General features: G+C 42.3%; 1 protein-coding gene, 4 long non-coding RNA genes and 1 pseudogene across 15 annotated transcripts in view; 3 read left to right on the top strand and 3 right to left on the bottom strand.

Moving 5' to 3' along the window:
- The window catches only part of LOC309859769 (zinc finger protein 37 homolog), a 35,305-nt gene extending 30,657 nt beyond the window's left edge, over window positions 1-4,648 (bottom strand). For 3 of the 9 annotated variants that reach the window (XR_014308882.1, XR_014308883.1, XR_014308884.1), the window contains exon 1: window positions 1,633-1,677. Coding sequence is in view for 4 of the 9 variants with exons in the window: in XM_082720884.1 (XP_082577010.1) it covers window positions 1,633-1,647 (15 nt within the window). In the remaining 5 variants the exon portion in view is untranslated. Of the gene's footprint in view, window positions 1-1,632; window positions 1,678-4,439; window positions 4,536-4,615 lie in introns of those variants that run through there. The other 6 variants (XR_014308885.1, XM_082720885.1, XM_082720887.1 and 3 more) reach the window with 4 other exon arrangements.
- Window positions 1-24,567, bottom strand: part of LOC309859774 — a 296,536-nt gene that overhangs the window by 156,394 nt on the left and 115,575 nt on the right. The gene's annotated exons all lie outside the window — the stretch shown is intronic.
- Window positions 1,875-2,549, top strand: LOC309859775. The gene is made up of 2 exons (XR_014308893.1): window positions 1,875-2,145; window positions 2,356-2,549. It is a non-coding gene; the product is annotated as an uncharacterized lncRNA (long non-coding RNA).
- Window positions 4,202-16,676, top strand: LOC309859773. The gene is made up of 8 exons (XR_014308887.1): window positions 4,202-4,378; window positions 4,556-5,575; window positions 5,698-5,752; window positions 6,888-6,983; window positions 7,294-7,423; window positions 8,107-8,169; window positions 12,120-12,276; window positions 15,886-16,676. It is a non-coding gene; the product is annotated as an uncharacterized lncRNA (long non-coding RNA).
- LOC309859781 lies at window positions 7,253-8,170 on the bottom strand. The gene is made up of 2 exons (XR_014308899.1): window positions 8,073-8,170; window positions 7,253-8,012 (listed from the first exon to the last, which is right to left on the bottom strand). It is a non-coding gene; the product is annotated as an uncharacterized lncRNA (long non-coding RNA).
- Window positions 17,771-24,567, top strand: part of LOC309858735 (contactin-associated protein-like 3B) — a 35,767-nt pseudogene continuing 28,970 nt past the window's right edge. The window contains exons 1-2 of the transcript in view: window positions 17,771-17,835; window positions 18,538-18,665. The product of the transcript in view is annotated as a contactin-associated protein-like 3B (transcript). The remainder of the gene's footprint in view (window positions 17,836-18,537; window positions 18,666-24,567) is intronic.

The following is a 24,567-nucleotide window of genomic DNA, read 5'->3' as shown; positions in this document are numbered from 1 at the left end:
TGGAACGTCCATGCTTGAATTACTGTGCAGTTATAACAAAGAAACAATCCATGTTCTGTTTAGATACAGATGTCTGGGACAGGCTTTTAAGAAGTGACAAAAAAGCAAAGGAAGAACAGAAAATCACGTATAGACTTGTTACTCAAAGTGTGGCTCCCTGAACAGCAGAGTCAGCTTCACCTGGGAGCTTTTTAGAAATGCAAAACCCAGGGCCCCCACCAGATCCACTAAATCAACACCTGCATTTTAACAGGATGCCAGTGGTGTACAGCTGCATCTAAGTTCAGAAACCCTAAAGATGATGGATTCCCTTCCAAATAAAAGTAGGGGGCATACAAGATTATCTTTTAACTGAAAAAAGCAGCACTGCTAGGACAAACAAGACAGACAGATATCTACAGCAGGAAGACCATAACTCCAGTTTGTCTGGGACTGTCCCAATATAGCCAGATGTCCCATCATAACTTTATGGAACCTCTTTCATTCTCAGTGGAAGTGTCTCAGTTGAGATGAAAAATGTCACCCTTCCTAGAGGGAACATCACTTAACCTTTAACCATGTTATTACTAATTCAAAAGTATTTTATTAAAAAGAGAGAGAGAGAGAGAAGACCAGTCAGAAAAAAAGCACAGACTGAAAAAAAGCAGTGAGCCAAGGATGGTTGAGCAACAAACCCAAGGAGAGGCAACGTCTGGGGCTAAAGGGAAAGACAACTTTGTGAGGAACAGTAAGGGGATGTATCAGAGTTAAGAAAGGAAAGCTAGCAGGCAGGTGTCAGAGACAATAGAGACTGAGGATTATGCTGCAGGATGGTCAAGTAAGACAAAGCCAAAAACTGGATTTGACTACAATTTGGTAGCCTTTTCCAGAGCTGACTCAGGTGAATGTCGAAGAAGCAAGAATGCATTCATGAAGTTGAAATATGAATGAGAAATGCAGAAACCAAAGCCAGAACAGTCGGCTATTCAAGCTAGAGATGTGAACAAGCTGACACAAACCCTTAGGGAGAGTCATCTGGAGGACGCGTGGTCCCTCCATTCCACCAGATCTTCAAAGTCCTATTCCTGCATCAAGCAGTACCATGAGAGAGCTGTCTACTCAGACCTCATTGCTTGGTCCCCTGAAAAGCATCCATACACTTCTAGCACAATGCTGTGTCTATCAGAAATGATTATAGGCAATTTCAGTGTTATTAGAAAAATCAAAGGAAGTTTTACAACTTGCACAACTCTGTGAAATTAAGAGTCCTGCTTCTCATTCTACCAACTGTTCTTTGAATTTGCTTGATATACTTGATATACTTCCCTTCAAGTAATTCTTGCCTATTTCTATTTTTTGGGTTTTTTTTTTTTTTTAAGATTTCATTTATTCATTTGACAGTCAGAGATCACAAGTAGGCAGAGAGGCAGGCAGAGAGAGAGGAAGGGAAGCAGGCTCCCTGCTGAGCAGAGAGCCCAATGTGGGGCTCGATCCCAAGACCCTGGGATCATGACCTGAGCCAAAGGCACGGGCTTTAACTCACTGAGCCACCCAGGAGCCCCTCTATATTTTTTGGTTTAAAAATATGAATCCTTTCAAATTTTAGAAAACTCATTTTCAAACAAAGTGGAAATAAACAAACAAAAAGCTCACCTGGGATGTGTTCATTTTCTGCTCTTAGTGGAGGAGGGACAGCTGAGGAAGAAGGAAGGAAGAAGGAAGTTAGAAGAGACTTGGCCTGCCTTACAGTTCTTGAATTTACCTGCCCACACAGCTCCACATACAAGATACTTATGTCTCCATGTGTGGCTCCGATAGATGTTGAGCTTAGACATGATACTTTTCACTGAGTGAATGTAAACATTTGTTTCTTATTGATTTATTACCAATTTAGGTTCTGTGACACAGAAAAATTAAAAACATGAGAAGATGAGTTGAACATTTAACAGTAACCTAAAGGAGGAAACATTATGGCTTTTTCAGAACTGATGTGGGAAAAATTAAAAATTAAAAATCTCAAGCCACACTGTTCATCTGTTTTCCTGTGAACACTATTAATCCCCTGAGGTCAGAAAATCCAAGAAACCTCTGGAAAAAAGAGATCGGGGTATTTAAGGCAAGATAAAAAATAAATGTTTAATATTTGTTTCTTACAACTTTCAAAAGGTCTTTTTTTTTTTAAGATTTTATTTATCAGAGAGAGGGGAGGGGAGAGCAAGCACAAGCAGACAGAATGGTAGGCAGAGGCAGAGGGAGAAGCAGGCTCCCCGCTGAGCAAGGAGCCCGATGTGGGACTCAATCCCAGGACGCTGGGATCATGACCTGAGCTGAAGGCAGCTGCTTAACCAACCGAGCCACCCAGGCGTCCCTCAAAAGGTCTTTTAATGAGAAACTATCTTTGACGTAATTAACAGTGACAAAATGAGCCATGGCCTGGGAATTTGCAAACCTCACTTTTAACCATGGTTCTGCCACCAACAAACTGCATGATCTTGGTAAGTCACCTTCTCAGGCTCAAGTGTTTTTTTTTTGTTTTTTTTTTTTTTTTCATTTCTCAAATAAGGCCAAAACAGATAGCCTCGTGCCTGCACTACCATCCTATATGTCTATAAGGTCAGGAGAGCAGGAACCTCTGCATCTTTCTAGATGCCATCAACAATGGCAAATGGGGAATGGAAAATGAGGGGAGGAGCGGGTGTTCAGGGAGGGGTGATGACAGAATTTCCTTCGCTATGGCTGCTGCCCTGTCTGCCCTCACAGACTCTCCAAAGAAGTGACATTTCCTGTGTAGCCTGCATGCCCACCCTCTCAGCTCCAGCTCACCTCGCTCTTCTTAAATTTGTCCCAGACCTTCCACAGTCACACAGCCTGCGATGGCTTCAGGATACTGTCATGCTTTTACATAACAAATAACAAATGAATACATAATAAATAATAACTGGGGGCCTGGGGAATGTTAGAGCGGGGAAAGGACCTTGGTGGCTAGCTAGTACAGCCTCTCCCCTCCTCCACTGCACAAATGAGTTAACCGAGCAATGAAAGCCCTAGAGAATTGTCAAAGCTCCAGCCTCACGTTATTACATACACAACAAATACAAGAGCAGCTAACAAAATGTGAGTGCTCAGGGGACACCTGGGTGGCTCAGTTGGTTAAGCCGCTGCCTTTGGCTCAAGTCATGATCCCAGGGTCCTGGGATCGAGTCCCGCATTGGGCTCCTTGCGCGGTATGGAGCCTGCTTCTCTCTCTGCCTCTGCCTGCCACTCTGCCTGCTTATGTTTTCTCTCTCTCTGGCAAATAAATAAATAAATAAATAAAATCTTAAAAAAAAAATAATGTGAGTGCTCAGAATAATCACGTCGACTATTCGGCCAGAGCAACTCATTCACATCAGACACCCTGCCTGGTTCTCCTACAACCGCGCCCCTCCTAGGAAGCCCGGCGCACTTAAGACGCGCAAACACACACACGTCATAACGCCAAGAGTGCACGCATGTCGCATAAGCACACTCACCCCTACCCGCAGCCCCGCCCCCTCCCCGTGGGTCTGGCGCACACGCCACGCATGCAAACTCCCCACCCGCCGCCGCAGGACGGCGCGACCAGCTTAGCGCTGCAGCCGGACACCTGCGGGCCTTGGGAACCCCAGAGCCAAGGTTCCCACTCCGGACCCTGGTCCCTCATGCAGAGACGCCGCTGCTCGCCGGCCCTTCAACTCTGCAGGCAACGCAGAATCCAGGGGTCCGTCCGGTGCCCGCGGAGCTCCACCCACAACCGGGCACCCCCGCCCCCGCCGGACCCCCGGGCCGCACAGGGCCCCTTAGGCACTCGCCCCCATCCCCCGGGACTCACCCCTAACTCCCTCACCTCGTGAACCCGGCCAGAGAAGGTTTCGCAGGAGGGGCTGGAGGCCGGGGAAGAACAAGCCAGGTGGAGAAGGCAGGGATGCACATGCGCAGAGGGAGGAAACAGCGCAGCGGCGAGGAGCTGGAGGCCGGTAACGGTCCAGCGGGGAGGAGACGGCGGGGATGCACATGCGCAGAGGGAGGAAACAGCGCAGCGGCGAGGAGCTGGAGGCCGGTAACGGTCCAGCGGGGAGGAGAAGGCGGGGATGCACATGCGCAGAGGGAGGAAACAGCGCGGCAAAGGAGAGGGGCGGGAGGCCGGGAAATGTCTAGCCGGGAGAAGGCAGGGACTCACATCGGTAGAGGGAGGGAAGGGCGCAACAGCGGCGAGTAGCTGGAGAAGGATGAAGGACCAGCCGGGAGGAGAAGGTGGGGAAGCACCTCTGTTGAGGGAGGGAGCAGCACGGCACGGGGCAGCCAGGAGCTGGAGGCCGGGAACGGACGAGCGGGGAGGAGAAGGCGGGGACGCACTTGCGCAGAGAGAGGGAGCGGCGCGGTGGCGGGTAGAAGCTGGAGGCGGGTGAAGGACCAGCGGGGAGGAGAAGGCGGGGACGCACCTCTGTTGAGGGAGGGAGCGGCGTGGCGCCGGGCGGCGAGGAGCTGGAGGCCAGGAACGGACGACCGGGGAGGAGAAGGCGGGGGCGCACTTGCGCAGAGAGAGGGAGCGGCGCAGCGGCGGCGAGGAGCTGGAGGCGGGTGAAGGACTGGCCGGGAGGAGAAGGCGTGGATGCACATGCGCAGAGGGAGGAAGCGGCGCAGCGGCGGGGAGGAGCTGGAGGCGGGTGAAGGACCAACCGGGAGGAGAAGGCGGGGACGCACCACTGTTGAGGGAGGGAGCAGCGCGGCGCGGGCGCGGGGCGGCGAGGAGCTGGAGGCCCGGAACGGAGGAGCGGGGAGGAGAAGGCGGGGACGCACTTGCGCAGACGGAGGGAGCGGCGCTGAGGTGGCGGCGAGGAGCTAGAACTCTGCTCCTGGCAGCTAGTGCTGGGAAAGTGCGTCTACCCTGAAGAGGGCTATCTAACCCTAAGTCTTAAAAAGTTACTCATCGTACTGAGCTAGCAGGGGTTTAGTGAAGATTAGAGGCGTTTACCATGTATATCTGGCGCATAAATTATTCAGTACCTCTCTCAAGATTCTCTTCCCCGGTGTACCCCAGGCGCTTTTCTTGAGAAACCAGCTGGAGAGTTTCTGCCCAGTCGGCTGAGCTGAGAGATTGCTGTCTGAGGTACTCACTCCTGCTGCCTGGAGCCAGGCTTTTGTCCTGGTCCTTCGACCAAATTTTAGACGCAAGCCGAGAGAAGGGAAGCTGTGTTTGGATTTCATCTCTGTACCCGCTATCTGTGACCAGCATGGTTATTCTCGAATGAGAAAAGCAGCAAGCTAGCAATTCGGTATTAATACTAAAAACCGTTCATGTGTAAAAAAACTGTCCTATACCAAACTTGAAGAAAGCACACTCTCATCTCCTGCAACCTCCCATATACACTTCACGCAACTCCCCCCAATGTTAACATTTTACAGAGCCATGGTACCCTTATCAAAACTGAGAAAGCAACTCGGGCACAATTGTATTAACGAAATTACAGAGTTTGTTCAGATTCCGTCAGGTTTTCCACGAATGCCCTTTTACTGATCCAGGATTCTGTCCAGATACCACGATACATTTATTTAATCATTATGTCTGCTCCAACCTGTAAGTTTTTTTGGTCTTTCCTTGTCTTTCATGGCATTCACATGATTGAAGAATAGTGGTCAGGTATTGTGAAAAGTGCCTCTGAATTTACGCTTGTCCAATGTTTTCTCCTTATTGGACAGGTATATATTTTTAGGAAGAATACCCTTGGAAGGATGTGCTCTACCTATGTATCAGGTGACACGTGATATCAACGTGATTCGTCTTACTAACCTTTAGTACTTGGTTAAGGTGGTATCAGCGGGGTTTCTGCACTATATATTTAGGATTTTTCCATATCTTGTCTACACTTAAGAGTGGATTGGCTAAGTCCAGTGCACACCCAGGGACAGAGGAAATTCGCTCCTTTCCGAATTTATGGTCATATTTTAAAACCACCAGGAGTGTTAGTAAATTTGAGGAGAAACTCTGAGGCTACCCAGGTATCCTGTTTATATTTATAGTTTTGGCCACTAATTTTCGCTTTCATTGTTGGGTCTTGCCTGCAACCACTTTTACTGTGGTGTTCTAAAACGAGATTTTTCTGTTTTACTTATATGTTTATTGGGATTCTTCTGTAAAGGAAAGATTTTCATTTTCCTCATTTATTTATTCCATCATTTGTTTATGTCAGTACGGGCTCATGGATAATCTAATTCATTCCCCGTGGTCATTACTCAACCCTGCCTTTTTCACCCAACCCTTTGGTCTATGTTTTACAATTTTACCCTTTTCAGAATGTCAACGGCATTATATAATATGTATCTCCTGAGTTTGGCTTATTTCACTTAGCAAAATTCATTTAAGACTCATTTGTGTTAAAAAAAAAAAAAAAGATTCATTCATGTTTTTGGTCCTTTTCTCAGATCAGCTCCTTTCTCTCCACTCTTTTCATTTCACCCATGCTATTATTATGTACCCTATGTCACAACACTAGCAGATAAACGATCTGAACGTTTGGATCTTAACCATGTAGTAGCTCTGTGTATGGGATTTCTAGATGTCTTCAAAGCCTCTAATAGAGACTGTATAATTGTATCCAAGTTAGGTTTGTAACAGTTGTCAGCAGTCTTGATTTGAATTTATAGAAGGTCTGACCTGAGAGTCTATGGAATAACAAATACATTGGAACTCTGGGCCTGGGTGACAATTCCAGCTAAAATGAATTTGCCCCTCAGGTGTCTTTTTCATCTACGTTAGAAAAGCACATCTTGGAAAGTAAGAAGGAGGAGTCTCTAAGTATATGTTAGTTGGAGAGAATCCTACAACTATTTGTGGTTATTCTCTTTTCTTTTTCTTTCTCTCTCTCTCTCTCTCTTTTGTTTTTAAGTAGGCTCACTGCAGGGCTGAGCTCATGACCCTGAGATCAAGACCTGAGCTGAGATCGAGTCGTTTGCTTAACCAACCAAACCACCCAGGCACCTCTTGAGTGAGTTTTGAGCAGAGTGTAGTTCGGAGAGAGGAGCAGATCCTAGGTTTTCACAGGCGTGTTCACAACAAGTGAGAATTGAGAATATTGCCCCATTCAGAAGCTCCCAGGCTGCCTAATGGAGAGAAGCCTGGACCAGGGCAGCTGGGCTGGAAGGAGTGAAGGATGGTTAGATGACCTGGGAAATAGAACTGTGCTGGAGGCATTCCAGGGATTTGTGGGAAAGGGCCTTAAAACTAGATGTGAGTCAGTTTTGTCTCACCAATCCCAGTTCAACCCTTACTCTTTGTTTTGTGCTCCCTCTTCCCAGATTCTAAGCTCTGCTCACACAATGAATCTGGCATTGAAAGCTGTGCTGTTGAGTTCTTTACAAGACAGCAGTACAAGGAGAGTTACTTATTTTTCTTCTTGAAGGTTGAGAAGAAATTGGTGCTGAAAATGTAAGTGAATTTCCCTGTCTTTGTGTTGGGGCAGAACCCAGAGGAAACGTTGAGTTTTCCTACCCCAGTCCTGTACTGACCACATCACCACTGGTTTAAGAAAAGATAGCCATTTGAGAAACTGCAATGCTTTAGAAAAACAAAACGTACACTCACTTGAAAGTGCCTCCATCCTTTTTTTCTTAGCTTTGGTTGCCTTCTCTAACTTGAGTAAACAAGGAAATACAGATGTAACAACTTTTGTTGTACAACCTTTGCTGAAGGTTTCGTGTTCCTTCATTTAGCGTATTATAATTTGCTTAACCAATTTTTCTCATTTCTAAAATTTCTTTGAAACAGAACATAGGGGTACAGACATTGTTTAAAAATGTCCTAGATGATAGTTCCATTCACCCAGTGAAAAATTGCACACTCAAGCTCTGCATGGCCAAATCACAGTCAGACGTAGTTGTGTGGGTGGTTTACATAGGTCCTTCCCTGCCCCTTCTGCGAGGTGAAAAGGGTATTCTCCCACAGAGGGGCATTTCACCCAGGTGATGTTTGCAGCTTTTTAAGAAGGCAGGTCCGGGAACTGCAAGGCAGTCTGTACCTTTAATGACTTCATTCCTCTTTCTCCATCCCAGCTCTGCCTTCAGAGGGCAGTCTGTACCTTTAATGACTTCATTCCTCTTTCTCCATCCCAGCTCTGCCTTCAGAGATTTCTGCATTTTTCCAAGGGAGACCAGCAAAATATGAAGAAGTCCTGTGTGAGTTATTGAAGTCATTTTCTGCTTTGTTTTATAATGGAACTTATGAGGATTATGACTCGTGTTTAAAATAGTAAAGTATCCAAGGGAGACCAGCAAAATATGAAGAAGTCCTGTGTGAGTTATTGAAGTCATTTTCTGCTTTGTTTTATAATGGAACTTATGAGGATTATGACTCGTGTTTAAAATAGTAAAGTAGAAATAGATAAAATGAACCTGAGGGAACCAGCCTGACACAGTGTTTCTCAGACTTTAGTGTGCATCAGATCAAAACTGGGAGGTGTTTTAAACCATAGAATGGGGCCGGAGAGTTTTGGTTTTGAACAAGGTTGCAGGTGATGTTGAGGTGTGTAGACCAGTAGCATTGGATTAGCAGATCAATAGGGCAAAGTGGCGCGCACACACACACACACACACACACACACACATCATATAAAGTCACATGGTTATCAAACTTGCAAATATTTCAGACTTTTGACCATGACTCCCCCACACTCCCTCCCCATCCCCCCCCCCAAAAAAACATACATAGAGCATCCCTATTCCTTTTGGAGCCTGAAGACTTTCTGGGATCAAGAGCTAAATAAAAAACTTCTGTTTCTCTTTATATAAATGATGAACAACCTTCTTGTGGCAAACCACAAAATAAATGACTATAATTATTCTTCAGTGGAAGCAAAAGACAGATTACCAAGCAGAACCCAGTTAATGAGGTTTTTTAGGAGAAGGTATTACTAAAGCCCATGTAGAGAGCTTTCCCCCGGTCTTGGTTTGTTTTTGTTTTCCCTTTACAAAACCTCGAATTTTTATAGAATAAGTTGACCGCACGTCCTTAAAATAACTCCAAAATTCTCAGACCCTGGAAACCACTAATCTACTTTCTGTCAGTATGGACTTGGATCTTCTGGATTTATTGTAGGAGTATAGTCATACAAAATGTATATTTTATGTGTGTCTTCCTTCACCTTGTGTAATGTTTTTAAACTTCATCATATTGGAGCACGTTACAGACTTCATTGTTTTTCTTTTCTGGCTTTATTAAGGTATATTTGACAGAACTATAAGGTATGTAGTGAACATTGTGATGATTTTGATATTCGTATACATTGTGAGAGGATTCCTCCCATCTAATCTAACACATCCCTCATCTCACATATTTCTTTCTTTCTTTGTTTTGGGTTTTTGTTTTTGTTTTTGTTTTTTTGGTGAGAGTATTTAAGCTCTGCTGTCAACAGATTTTAATTGTGATATCAGCTGTAGTCACCGTGTTATACATGAGATCCTCAGACCTTCGTTTTATAACTAAGTGTGCCTTTTTACCAAGACTTCATTTCTATCATTGAAGAATATTCCATTGTGTAGAAGGACCCGAGTTCTGTTCATCCACTCACTGGTTAACAGACGTCTGGCTTGTTTCTGCTTTACCGCTGTTGGGTAGTGCCCCTCTGAACATTCATGTGCAAATTTTGATAGAATACATGTCTTTGGTTCTTCTGGGTATTTACTGAGAAGTGAAAATGCTGGATCATGCATTAGTTGTAGTTTTAAATTACCGCCGAACCGCCTGTTTTTCATAATGTGCACAATTTTATATTTCCACCAGCAATGCATGAGGGTTAGTTTCCCCTCTTTATTGACAGCACTTGTTGTCATATTATAGCCAACATAGTGGGTAGGAAGTAGCATGTCATTGTGGTTTTGATTTGCTTTTCCCTAATGTCTAATGAGTACCTTTTCGAGTGCTTGTTGGATATTTGTGTATCTGCTTCGCAGACATGTCCATTCAAATCCTTGGCCTGTTTTTAATTGGATTTATTGAAGAGTATTTTGGGTAATAGATTTTTATCACATATGTGGTTTTCAAATATTTCTTCCTATTCTGTGAGTTGTCTCTTCATTCTCTTGAAAGTATATCCTTTGATTCACAAAAGGATCTCTTTTCCTTTGTTGTGTTTGCCTTTGAGGTCATATCTAAGAATCTGTTGTCATTCTAAGATCATGAAGATTCACTCGTGTATTTTTCCTAAGAGTGTTATTGTTTCTAGCTCTCACATTTAGGTCTTTGATCTATTTAGAGTTAATTTTTGTATATGATATGAGGAAGGGGTCCATTTTCATTCATTTGCATGTGGATATTCAGTTCCAATACCATTTGTTGAAGAGACTCTTTTTTTCTCCCATTGAATGATCTTGGTACCCTTGTTGAGCGTCAGTTGACCATAGGTGTATGGGTTTGTTTCTGGACTCCCACTTCAGTTCATTTGTGGAGATGATAATATTCATATGTGGATATTATCATGCTAGTTCCTTGTGTTTGATACTGTAGCTTTATAGCAAGTTTGAAGTCAGGAATGTAAGTTCTCCAGTTTGTTCTACTGAACAAATTCTTCTTGACAAACTTGTCAGGATTGTTTTGGCTGCCTTTTTTTTTTTTTAAAGATTTATTTATTTATTTGAGAAAGAGCGAGAGAGAGCACACACAAGCAGGAGGGGCAGGGAAAAGAAAAATCTCAAGCAGATCTCTTGCTGACCCTGACATGGGGCTTGATCTGACGACCCCGAAATCGTAACCTGAGCTGAAATCGAGTGCTGGATGCTTAATTAACTGAGCTACGCAGGTGGCCCTTTGTTTAGAATTTAATATTGTGTTTAAGATCTATCCAAACTGGTTACTTCATTCCTTTTAATATTCTGTTATGACAGCATACATTTTAGTTGTCTGTTTCTTATGTCATTTCTGTTTATCATTATTATGAATAATTGTGCAGTGACCATCTTTTACATTTTCTCTCCCTGTAGAAGAACAAGCATTTCAAGTATTCTGTAGTGTACACGCATGATACATATTGTTGGGTCAGAGAGACTAAGCATTTCCAGTGTCACTTTATGCTGCCAAATTGGTCTAAGTGACCATACGACTCCCACCAGCTGTTAGGTGACAGGACAGCTTTCTTTGTCTCCTTGTTCACAGTTGATACCGTTATTTCAAAATTATGGCCAGTCTGATGAAAGATGAAAACCCTATTGTTTTGTTTTTTATTTCTCTGATTTTGGATAGGATTGGGCCTTTCACTTTTCTTCTGTGAAATGTTGATTTATATGTTTTGTATATTTTTACATACCTTTCCATTAATTTTGTTCTGTATTTCTTACTGATTGATAAATATCCTTTATGAGTGTTGTATAGTAATCTTTGTTCTATTCATTGTAAATATGTTCTCCAAAGTTTGTCTTATTTTTTCACTTTGTGGCATCATTGGTAATATGAAAGTTTTACATGTTGATGTGGTCAGATTTGTGAATCTTTTTTCGATGGTTTTCTTTTGTTTTTTGGTGTTTTGTTTTGTTTGTTTTAGTTCTCTTATCCTTCAGTGTATTCCCATTGTGGCACATAGTCACATTCCTGTATCTTAAGCTTAGCAGGTATTTCCTCTCTGAGGTATACCATCAAATTGAGACACAATTTGATTGATTTCTTTCATTTGCTCTTTGTTTTTAGGGTTTTGTTTTCATTTTGATTATTGTTTTTGTATAAGTATTAAAAATATTACATCTTTCAATGGCATTTTAGGCTCTCGAACAGCATTTGGATGCAGTGTACAAATTACTCTGGTTTTCATTCATTCCTTTTTTTAAAATGACAGTTCTTTCAGTGTTGTGTCCAAATAAATGATGTCATTGGAGTCCTCAAGAGAAATGTGTAGATATCATGCCTGAATGAGTTAGGGACCACTTGCTCGTTTTCTAATAAAAGTAAAACATACAGTGAGAATGTATGTCTAGATGTGGAAATATGTCTTAAATCTTTGGAAATCCTCTTAGAAAGGACCCTGTTGTGGAGTTAACCTCTGCTCATCTGTGTTTTAGACAGAGGGGAGTAAAGGACTGTGCTGGGGAGGCAGGCAGTGAGGGGCAAAGTAGGTGTCACCTTTCTCATACTTGTCTTTCAGATGGAACCCCAGTGAACTGGTGGGTTGGAAGAACCAATGAGACACACACTTACTGGGGAGGTTCTCTGCCTGGTGCTCAAAAATGTGCTTGTGGATTACAGGGGAACTGCCTTGATTCTCAATATCACTGCAACTGTGATGCTGCCCGGAATGAATGGTGATTTCCATATAATTTCCCTGTGCAAACTGTAATTCTGTGTTGCTTAAACTGTGTAAGTTAGGCAGACATTGGACAAGACAGTTGTATAAAGAGAACAGATTAAAGTATTCCCCAGCCAGTTCAAGGTGTAAGCTTTGATGTGTACAGTGTAATTAATCTGAGGACTGAGGCATTAAGGTAGCTATTTCTGCTTACCTGTGAGTAACTAATCATGTCCACTTAATTTTTTTCCTAATAAGACAAGATATGAATACCAGATTAATGTTTCCCATTCACTGAAAGTACCATTATCAGAGTTCCTAGGGTTAAGTTTAACCCGATAGATGACGACGGCCCCGTGGCCAGCCCCAGCATGCTTGCTAACCTCCCTCGCTGCCAGCTGCATTTTTAAATGGCCTCATAGGGAAAATCAAATGGGGTCTAGGGTGCATAAAAGGGGGTTATGAGACACAAACCTCTCCCTGTCACTGGAGGTCTCAGAAGGCTTCCAAACCCAGAGGGAAGGTGGAAAGGGAGCGATCTTCCAGCTAACCCCCCAGGTAGCAAGAAATAACTCCCTGAAAACACACATCCACAGACCTGCCCTCACACAGATCCGGAATCCTTGGATTAAGTTAGTGTGTCCACATGTCAGCAGTACCAATGGTTCATCGTAGAAGTACATGATATTCTTGCTAGAGGCCCGTCCTCCCCAAGGATTCCCACAGATAAAAATGCCACCAAACATGAGCTCACAATCAGGGCTACACAGCCCCAGGGGACAGAAGTGGGAGGCAGAAGAAACAATGGAGTAAACGGATGCCTAAAAATCCCAGATCACAGATAACTTAAGAACATCAGATAAAATAAATGTGTGAGCTGTTGGAAAAATAAGGCCTGGGATTGACTGATAAAGCAACCAGATACTATCGACAAAGGTGATCGCGATTTACAAAAGAACCGAATGAACGTTTAGAAATGAAAATATTCTCATTGAAATTTAAGACTTGTCAGATCAGATACTAGACACACGGGATCAGGACACTGGTGAAACGGAAAATGCATGTAGATAAGTGGCAGGGACTCTAGCCTAGAGAGACCGGCATGGGAGGAAGGAAACCTGGGACAGGGAGGGGAGAGCTGCGGTCAGAGTCAAGTTTTAACAGAGGAGACTGGCGATAATGAAGGGCTAAAATAGCTAAGAATTGGCCGGACTTGAGAAAATACTAGGATACCAGGCAGGGTAAATAAGAGTAAATCCACCTGTAGAAGCATCATGCTAAAATCAAGGAAGATGAAAGAGAATGTGAAAGGGAGTGGAGGTGACCAGAAGGTGTCAAAGCAAGGACTGTCGGAGCCAGGCAAAACCCCCTCTGTGGATCCAGCAAAGCCTGCGGGCCCTGGCACTCCCCTTGCTGTGCCTCAGTAAGTACAGTACTGTCTGATTCCAAGTGTGTCCCTAGCCAAAATACAGGGACACGCAGACAAACAGACACAGAAGAAATACACCACCAGCCAATTCCAAAAGACAGTTTAAAGAAGAGTTTTTGTTTTTTTAAAATTTTTAATTTCTTTTTTTAAGACTTTACTTATTTATTTGACAGAGCTCAGAAGTAGGCAGAGAGGCAGGCAGAGAAAGAGGAGGAAGCAGGCTCCCTGATGAGCAGAGAGCCCGACATGGGGCTCGATCCCAGGACCCTGGGATCATGACCTGAGCTGAAGGCAGAGGCTTTAACCCACTGAGCCACCCAGGCTCACCCAAGAATGGTTTTTAGAATGAAAGTGGGTGATCTGGTAAGGAGAGTCTCAGACCCTAGAAGAAATACCGAGGAAAGAAATGTGTAAACTCAGAGGTTAACAGAAACATAAGAGGCAAATACAAGACACTAGTCATGTGTCAGGCATGTACCATACTGAAACAGAAGGGAGTGGTCCTGTCCAGGACTACAGCCAGGGTTAGAAATAAGAATATGATTGAATTTAAAAACTTGTTTTGTAGAAGTTTGTCAGCATTAAATGGCTCATAGTGCATGCATTAGGATTTCAAGTGTAAGCACTGAAGAATAGAAACAGTGTAATACTCAAATCCAAAGAGGGAAGGAAGGAAAAACAGGATTTTAAGAACAGTTAATTCAAAAGAAGGTAGGAAATAAAATTTAAAAAGGAAGAAGAAACAACAAGCAACAAAATGACATAAGAATATTACGGGGGTGCCTGGGTGGCTCAGTGAGTTAAACCTCTGTCTTTGGCTCAGGTCATGATCTCAGGGTCCTGGGTTCGAGCCCCGCACCAGGCTCTCGGCTCAGCGGGGAGCCTACTTAGTATGCCCTACCCTCTGCCTGCCTCTCTGCCTACTTGTGATCTCTTTCTTTCTGTCAAATAAATAAATGGAATCTTAAAAAAAAAGAATATTATGAGTAATTAGACACAATAAATGTGACAAAACAGCCATTTAAGTGCAGATAGGTCATTTTGAATTAAAAATAAGTATATCTTGTTTGTACACCTAGAAATGTTGAATGCAAAATCTTAAAACAACCTATGAAACAAATGTGCACAGAAGTAATTTAAGTTTAAAAGTCTTTTTTATGTTTTTAAAGATTTTTACTTATTTGACAGGGAGGAAGGGTGCCTGTGCCCATAAGTGGCGGAAGGGCAGAGGGAGAGGCAGACTCCCTGCTTAGTGGGGAGCCCAATGAATTGGGGCTCACCAAAGGACCATGAGATCATGCATGACCTGAGCCAAAGTCTGATGTTAAACCAATTGAGCCACCCAGGCACCTCAAAATTTTGAAGTCTTAATATAGAATGATTAGCATTACCATATAATGATGCTTTTTAATTTCACCAAAACCCCGTAGTAATCCTAAAGTTGTATGTTTCTAACATACATGACTCAAAATGTATATAGAAAATAATTGCCTGAATTGAAAGAAGGAATATACAAATCAACCATTGTAAGGAGAGGTTTAGACATCCATCTGTTGGCAACTGGTAAATCATGCAGATGACAATTATAAAGGATATGGAATATTTTTATATGGAATCAATGGATTGATTTCGTAGGCCCTGAAAATTACAGAGTATATAATTTTCTCAAGCACACATGGCACATTTTTGCAAACTGATTTTCCTAATGTTTCATAAAGCAAAACCCCAAAGATTTTACAGATGTTGTTATGGTATGGACAAGTTCTCTGATTACAGGACACTGAGGTTAGAAATGATTAACAGAGGGACAAAAATATAGGTGGCATTTCAAAGCCACAAATGATTAGAATCAAGGAAATGAAGACATTATTCATAGAAAATATAGTTGCCTACCAGGAAATCCCGAGGATAGACACAAATATTATTGAAATTAATGAGAATTCAGTAGGGCTTCCCACTGAATCTTAGAATAACTGAATTCCTACAAAGAGCTTATTACCGTAAGAAAATATCATGAAAACCACTTGCAAAATCAGCATGAAGACTGTAGATCCTGCAATAAAGATAACAGAAATATGCAGAACTTTTATGTTTTATTATGAGATTATAAGAAGGTATATCTAAATGGAAATATCACATGACGGCCATGAGTGGGAAAAACTTCATTTTCTTGATTCCATTTCATTCCAATGCCAGTTATTTGCTGAGTGTTTGGGACGGTGAGACGCTGGAAAGATGCACGTGGGAAAGCAGTGGTCCATGGCAGTCCTGAAGGTGGAAGCAAGGACGGGAGACTGGCCCCCCAGGACTTGGAGTGTCAGGGGACCGCAGGCTCCCGACGGAGGGCGTTTCCTACGGGATGAAGGAAGGGAACAGCACAGCCCGAGAGCGAGCCCGGGAGCTTTCAAAACAGGGAGCTCCGGGCGGCGATGGTTCCCTGGTCCCCAGGCTCGCTTTCTCCAGAACAATTAGGAAACGGGAAAGCTGACTCGGTGTTCCCTGAAGCCTTTCCCAGAACGCAGGAGTCGCTGTGGCTGTGCTGCACCTGCGAAAAGGTGTTCTGCGAAACAGCCCGCGCAAGCAGCGTCTAGAGCGCCGGGAACGGAAGACCAAGAGGAAGCGGCCTTGGAAGTCCCGTCACTGAGTGCTCGGAACCTACCGTGAGAGCTGCCGGGCCTAGAGAGCAACACTCTGGCCTTCGGGGAAAAGAGAGAAACATGGAGAGGCAAGGAAAATCCTGAGATGTAACGAAGTTCGGCGATTTCGAAGGAGTCTGGTGACCCTGGCAATGAATCTCGTCCTACGTGAAGCGTGGGCATTTGGGAATGACCTGTGCTGAGAAAGAATTCTCAGTTCTGAGCTGTTTAAAATTTCCTCAGGCTCAGGAAGTTACTTTGCAAACAACAGAATTAAAAAAGAATGTATTATGATTATCTGCCTTAACACACACAATTACCCATTATGATTTCCCTTAGGTTTTTTTGCAGGGCTCTCTGTGTTTTGTCATTGCTAAAAACAATTAAAGTGTAGCTTTTCACTGCATTATAAATGTAGCTTTTAAATGGCTCTTTAAAATTCAGGGTTACTCAATGAATAACTAATGCCCTTACATTTTCCCTCTAGATGTTCTACCAAAATAACAATGACAGGAATGAAAATGCTTATTTGTAACATTTCCTGATACTTAACACCAGGAATTAATTTTGTTGTGTTAGCCCCACATTTATAAGAAGTATTTATTCAGACTGACTCCCCCCCACCATCCATGCCACCTTCTGGCTTGTGACCTGTGCCATTCCCAACAAAACCAGGAGTTCCGTGTTTGGGACGACCTGCCTGTGTGCTTCCAAGCACAGAAATTGCAGGGCCTTACAGATAAAGCCCTGGGGTTTTGTTCCATCTGATTTTTGGAAACCATCTGATTCCAAAACAAATGTTTCTGAACTTTCAGGATATTTAGTTCAAATTTTTGATATCTTGCCAATATGCACTGGCAGTCACCTTGTCAATTTTTAAAGCAAAATAAAAATGCTAATAATTTCAAATCTTCCTACCTCGAAAGAATATTTTTGATGCCTCAACAGAATTGGAATGATTAATTATTAAGTGATGCAGGGTCTTTTCGAAGCAAAGCTATTCGCCTGAACCATTGGAACCATGCTGATTGTTTTGACTTGCAAAAACATCAGTTTCAGTTGCTTCCATTTGTATACATCAGAGCAAGTGAGGGCTTTATAATTGTTAGAAACTGAAACTTTCTAGGTTCTACACAGATGCAGGGCACCTGAAGGATACATTAGACACACTGTTATTTGTTCTAAATCCAAAGTACATACATAATTGAAGCAGGACGTAAAAACATGAGCAGCTCACAAGGTGCAGAAGAATCTTCTTTCTTTGCCCAGAGCGGTGGTTGGTGGCACAGCTTGCTTCCTACTCAGGACCTCAGGCTCTAGTCTGGTTTTTGTTACATTGGAACTATAGATATTCAGTCCTAAATATTCACTTATGTGATTGTATTATATTACAAGTATATTTCTGTCATTATATGTAATATCCACTAGATTCCTTGGTGACGCTGATGGTGGTTCTTATGCCCATGCCCCCAACACGCAGGACCTGGCAAGGGGTCACTTTGCACCAAATGTTAGCTGAATGAATGGATATAGACAGTCACGACTAGCTCTTCCCCTGCATTTCCCCAATTATTAATTTTAAGAGCATATTGTATCATACCTTCACTTTGGTTTAATCAACCTTCTCCTTCTTTCTTTTTCTTTCTTTCTTTCTTTCTTTCTTTCTTTCTTTCTTTCTTTCTTTCTTTCTATCTTTCTTTCTTTCTAATGGATGGCATCAATACATAAGGAAAGGCCTAGTAACCACGATAGTAATTTGGAAAATTGAGTTAAAAAAGAAAAATCTAGGAATTGAAAACCTAAATCTTTTCTTTTCAGTTGGGTGGTTTGGTTTTTGTTTTGTTTTGTTTTGTTTTGTTTTGTTTTTAACAAAGCCAAGTAAGTTTTGCATTTAAATCTCACAAGGCGGGCAAATGGGAAAGGGCCTCGAGCTGCTTCATTGCAGGGAAATATAATCTCATGCTCGCACTGACGATTATGATTTCAGCCCTGCCCGTTTTTCTCTGTGGTCACGCAGAGGAACAAGGATATTGGATCCTCAAACCTTATTGAGTACATTACTATGTCAGAGTTCAGATGAGTCCTTTGATTTCCTTATTGTTACGTATTTACAAATTTAGCTTACCATGTCTTGCGCTGCAGTAAGAGAATATTTGCTCCTTCTCTGGATGTCATTCAGAATAACACTAAGGTGGTCGTTTTTGTTTTATAGGACCAGTGACACAGTAGTTCTTTCCCATAAGGAGCACCTGCCAGTCACTCAGGTTGCGATGAGAGACACAGGCCAACCACATTCAGAAGCGGCTTATGCGCTGGGGCCTCTGCTCTGCTCCAGGGACAGTAAGTAGTGGCAAGAGGAACTGCCTTGACCCCTGGAAATGCATGTCAGTGTTTTAGGAGACATGTAGCTGCCTGAGTCAGTAAGAACACTGTCTATGCTAATACTCTGCATCTCATTAGGAATGTGTTAACTTACAAAAGAAGTGTGTATTGTCGTTCTACTTGAGAAAAAAAGGAGGTATATTGTATTACCTTCGGAGTGTGTGTCCTCTGTAGTATTTGAGTCAGACTATTGCTGTGAATGTTGGTGGGATGATCTGAAACACTGATCACCGTCAGCAAAATCTAGTCATTTGATAATTAATTAATTGGAGTAAGTATTGGATGAGTGCTGAGATGCCTAAAACTGGTAAGATACTGAGAAACGGGGTGATGGAAGCCATCATTTGTCTGTTCGTTGTCACCCTCTGACAGTTTGCGAACCTCAGTGGTCCTAACTGTCCTCACCCCTCCCACTACATGTGGATTTCTTACCCACAACATTCTGGGTTTTCCCTCCTTCCTCCCCATGCCAGTGACATCCTATTGTGGTGCCCCCGGCCTGTGTGCTCAGCCCTCTGTCTCTGTTCTCCAGTGGTGAGCTGTTCCCAATAGGCTCATGGCTTTAAATCCCACATTGATGTCAATGATTCTGTCATCACTATACCCCAGGCTGTCTCCCTGCACTCCCACCTCTGCCACCCAGCTGCTTAGGCTCAACAGGCATTTCAAAACAATTTGTCCAAAAGAAGGAAAAAAAAAAGTTTTTCCACGAGAACCTTCCCCAACTCAGGACATGGCAACTCCATGCTTCCTTTCGCTTAGACGGAAAATGTAACAGCCACTTATAACTTCTTTCCTCTCTTAACACACATCGGACTCATCCACAAATACAAATCATATCACTTTGAATTTCAAAACTGGATCCAGCAACCCCCACCCACTGGCTTGACTGGCCTACTTGCAACTGCTTCTTCCCACTTAGCGGAGACGCCACAGAACGGCCAGAGGGAAAAGTCAGGGCACGTCAGTTCTCTGGCCCAGACTCTCCAGTGGCACTCGTATCAGAGAAGAGGCCAAAATTCAACATCTACCAAGGCTGCGGTGGCCATCCCTTCCCAGGGTCACATAGAAGGTGTTGCCATGTGGAGAAATCCTGGCATTTCTGAGATTTGCCATTCAGAAAATGGAAGTTTCCTACTTCAGATGACAAAAATATTGAGAGGTGGATAGTCACAGTGTAAAGAACATATGAACATGCCTTGATGGAAGATAGTATGAAGAATTGTTCTTCCCACTCATGACCTTAGACAGCAGACCACACTCTGTGTCCGGATAGGACGAACTAAGCACGCCAACCTCACTTCTCCCACGAGTCCCCCTATGAAACCTGGGCAGCACGCCTGAAACAGTTATCTCAGGGCTCTAGCAAGCCAGGAGAGGCAAGGAGGAGAAACCAGAAGGCATCATTTACTTTTCCCTCCAGTATCTGTCGGTCAACCCAGACGTGGGCACTGGGTCAGGGACAGAAGTTCCATGAGAAGCCTTTGAGCCCTGGCTAGAGGCTGGAACAGAAAGTTCCTAACTTTCAGGAAGGGCAGGAATCCCATTTCCCTCTTTTTCTATCTAGGCAGACCCATAACGATAACAGCAGAAGCTGCCCAGGGAACGCACAAGAGCCAGGACTTCAGAAGGGGACTTTTGCCCTGCATAGGGCAGCTGTGGCTCAGAGATGATGGAAAGACTCCTCTTATTTTTATTCTCTTCCTCCACTCACCCATCGCTTCGCAATGGACCAGGTACAGTTGCATAGGAGAGCATTACAGAGCAGTCTCAGTAGAGCCTGTTTTCCAGTTCTGTGACTGACAAGGGAGACCAGGGGACCAGAAAGTACCTAGAAGAGCAGAGGGAGGCAGCCATTCAGGAAAGCATACTACATGTTGTTTATGAAGTCCTGGGCTCATCTCAGAGAGACACATGCATGGATCTGGTCCTAACTATAGACCCAAGACCTAGGCTGGCCACTGGGTCATGCACAAGTGAGGCAGAGCTGAGTCATGCTGCAAAGGCTTTGAAAACTGGACTGCCATTAGAGACAGCCCACCCTCTCCAACACACATTGCCTGTCTTGCTAATTTTGGCCATTCTAACTGGTGTAAGGTGGTATCTCAATGTGGTTTTAATTTGAATCTCCCTAATGGCTAGTGATGATGAACATTTTTTCATGTGTCTGATAGCCATTTGTATGTCTTCATTGGAGAAGTGTCTGTTCATATCTTCTGCCCATTTTTTATATGACTATCAGTTTTGTGTGTGTTGAGTTTGAGAAGTTCTTTCTAGATCCTAGATATCGACCTTTTGCCTGTACTGTCATTTGCAAATATTTTCTCCCATTCCGTGGGTTACCTCTTTGTTTTCTTGACTGTTTTCTTTTCTGTAGAGAAGCTTTTGATCTTGATGAAGTCCCAAAAGTTCATTTTTGCTTTTGTTTCCTTTGCCTTTGGAGACATATCTTGAAAGAAGTTGCTGTGGCTGATATCAAAGAGGTTACTGCCTATATTCTCCTCTAGGGTTCTGATGGATTCCTGTCTCACATTGAGGTCTTTTATCCATTTCAGTTTATCTTTGCGTATGGTGTAAGAGCATGGTCTAGTTTCATTCTTTTACATATAGCTGTCCAATTTTCCCAGCACCATTCATTGAAGAGACTGTCTTTTTTCCACTGTATATTTTTTCCTGTTTTGTCGAAGATTATTTGCCCATAGAGTTGAAGGTCCATATATGGACACTCTAATCTGTTCCACTTGTCTATGTGTCTGTTTTTATTCCAGTACCATGCTGTCTTGGTGATCACAGCTTTGTAGTAAAGCTTGAAATCAAGTAACGTGATGCTGCCAGTTTAATTTTTGTTTTTCAACATTTCCTTAGCGATTCGGGGTCTCTTCTGATTCCATACAAATTTGGGGATTATTTGCTCCAGCTCTTTGAAAAATGCAGGTGGAATCTTGATCAGAATGGCATTAAAAGTATAGATTTCTCTAGGCAGTATAGACTTTTTAACAGTGTTTATTCTTCTGATCCAAGAGCATGGAATGGTCTTCCATTTTTTTGTGTCTTCTTCAGTTTTTTTCATGAGTGTTCTGTAGTTCCTCAAGTGCAGATCCTTTACCTCTTTGGTGAGTTTTATTCCCAGGTATCTTATGGTTCTTGGTGCTATAGTAAATGGAAACGATTCTCTAATTTCCCTTTCTGTATTTTCATTGTTAGTGTATAAGAAAGGCACTGATTTCTGTACATTGACTTTGTATCCTGCCATGTTGCTGAATTGCTGTATGAGGTCTAGTAGTTTGGGAGTGGAGTCTTTTGGGTTTTCCATATAAAGAATTATGTCATCTGCGAAGAGGGAGAGTTTGACTTCTTCATTGCCAATCTGAATACCTTTTATTTCTCTTTGTTGTCTGATTGCTGTTGCTAGGACTTCTAATACTATGTTGAACAAGAGTGGTGAGAATGGGCATCCTTGTCGTGTTCCTGATCTCAACAGGAAGGCTGCGAGCTTTTCCCCATTGAGGATGATGATGATATTTGCTGTGGGTCTTTCATAGATATATTTTATGAAGTTCAGGAATGTTCCCTCCATCCCTGTACTTTGAAGTGTTTTAATCAGGAACAGATGCTGGATTTTGTCAATTGTTTTTCTGCTTCAGTTGAGAGGACCATGTGGTTCTTCTCTCTTCTCTTATTGATTTGTTCTATCACATTGATTGATTTGCGAATGTTGAGCCATCTTTGTAACTCAGGGATGACTCCCACCTGGTCATGGTGGATAATCTTTTTAATATGCTGTTGGATCCTGTTTGCTAGGATCTTGTTAAGAATCTTAGCATCCATATTCATCAGGGATATTGGTCTGAAATTCTCCTTTTTGGTCAGTTCTTTGCCTGGTTTGGGGATCAGGGTAATGCTGGCTTCATAAAAAGAGTCTGGAAGTTTTCCTTCTGCTTCAATTTTTTGAAACAGCTTCAGGAGAATAGGTGTTATTTTTTTCTTTGAAAGTTTGGTAGAATTCCCCAGGGAATCCGTCAGGTCCTGGGCTCTTGTTTTTTGGGAGGTTTTTGATCACTGCTTTAATCTTGTTACTAGATATCAGTCTATTCAGGTTGTGGCCAAACTCTGGAAAGAACCAAGATGCCCTTCAATGGACAAATGGATAAGGAAGATGTGCTCCATCCATATACACTATGGAGTATTATGCCTCCATCAGAAAGGATGAATACCCTGGGGTTATGGACATTGGGGAGGGTATGTGCTATGGTGAGTGCTGTTAAGTGTGTAAACATGGCGATTCATGTACCCCTGAGGATAAAAATATATTATATGTTTATAAAAAATTAAAAAAATAAAAAAAATCATAAAAAAGAAAGAAAGAAAGGATGAATACCTAACTTTTGTAGCAATATGAAGGGGACTAGAAGAGATTATGCTGAGTGAAATAAGTCAAGCAGAAAGAGCCAATTATCATAGGGTTTCACTTATTTGTGGAACATAACAAATAACATGGAGGACATGGGGAGATGGAGAGGAGAAGGGAGTTGAGGGAAATTGGAAGGGGAGGTGAACCATGAGAGACTATGGACTCTGAAAAACAACCTGAGTGTTTTGAAGGGGAAGGGGGTGGGAGATGGGTGTACCAGGTGGTGGGTATTATAGAGGGCATGTATTGCATGGAGCACTGGGTGTGGTGCAAAAACAATGAATACTGTTATGCTGAAAAGAAATTTTTAAAAAATTAAAAAAAAACAGTAAAAAAAAAGAAAATGGCTGAGCCTCTAGAAAATAAATACACTTTAAAAAATACCCTCTCACTTGAAAAACTTAGATGTTAAAAAAATGAACTGAAAGTAGAAATACATGAGACCTTTTGAAGCCTAAAGGCGTATGGCAATTTTCTAAAAATAATTTTAATTTTAGTCATATGATACTTAAGAAAAATAATCCTCCAATTGAATACAAAACTACTTTGAGAACCTTGATCCTTTTATATTTGTCCTGAGAGCATAGACTATAGTGTATTAGAAGTTAAGAAAGCTTTTGAACATATAATGTAACTTTTACAGTGTGTTCTAAATTGATACAAATTCCATGAAAAGATAATATATTAATACAACACATTTATTATACACTTGTAATGTAAAGCCATGCCTACATTTATATAATATGATTCAGAACTCACGTGAAGCCATGCAAAAGCCTTTTGGAATGTTGTGACATTGTAAAAAGAACTGAGTCTCCTCTTGAAATGAGAAAACAGGTGTCCTGACTTCCATTGGTCTGACATTTAACAAGGAAACCACAAAATATATACCATGCTTGAGTGACCTTGAGCTCAACAGGCATTCTTAGTGGAGTCTAAGCAGGAACACAAGTGAAGATGAACAGGAATGATCCAAAATTCTTGAAGATATAGATTGGTATAGCTTTGTTGCTATACTACCTCCAAGCTGTTTTCTCAGACATCTTTGCAGATGAGTCTCCAGATCAGGCACACATGAAGTGACAGGGTGTGGAGTTTCTCAGGATTTACTCCAGTCAATACATTTCATGCTCTTATCTAAGGTGCTCAAATATGGTTGCATACTCTTATTATTTACAATAACTCTGAGATCTGTCCAGACATGGAAAATCATGAAAAATCCTCAACTTTTAAATATAGCATGTTTGTTACTTCTGCAATTTGTTGGTTTGTTCATTCATTGCCAATTCTCTGCCATACCTAAGAATATATTTAGCATTTATTCTATTTTTATTTATATATATTTTATTTACCCTCTAGTCTAAAAGCTATTTGTTGTGAAAATAAACAACACTTTGTCTTACAAAAAGATAAATAAAATAAAATTTTTATATATGCCTATGCATATAT

This window comes from Mustela nivalis (assembly GCF_964662115.1).
Source record: "Mustela nivalis genome assembly, chromosome: 2".
In the NCBI taxonomy this organism is placed as follows: Eukaryota; Metazoa; Chordata; class Mammalia; order Carnivora; family Mustelidae; genus Mustela; species Mustela nivalis.
The sequence above is the reverse complement of the archived record's forward strand: the minus strand, read 5'-3'. Positions and strand labels throughout refer to the sequence as shown.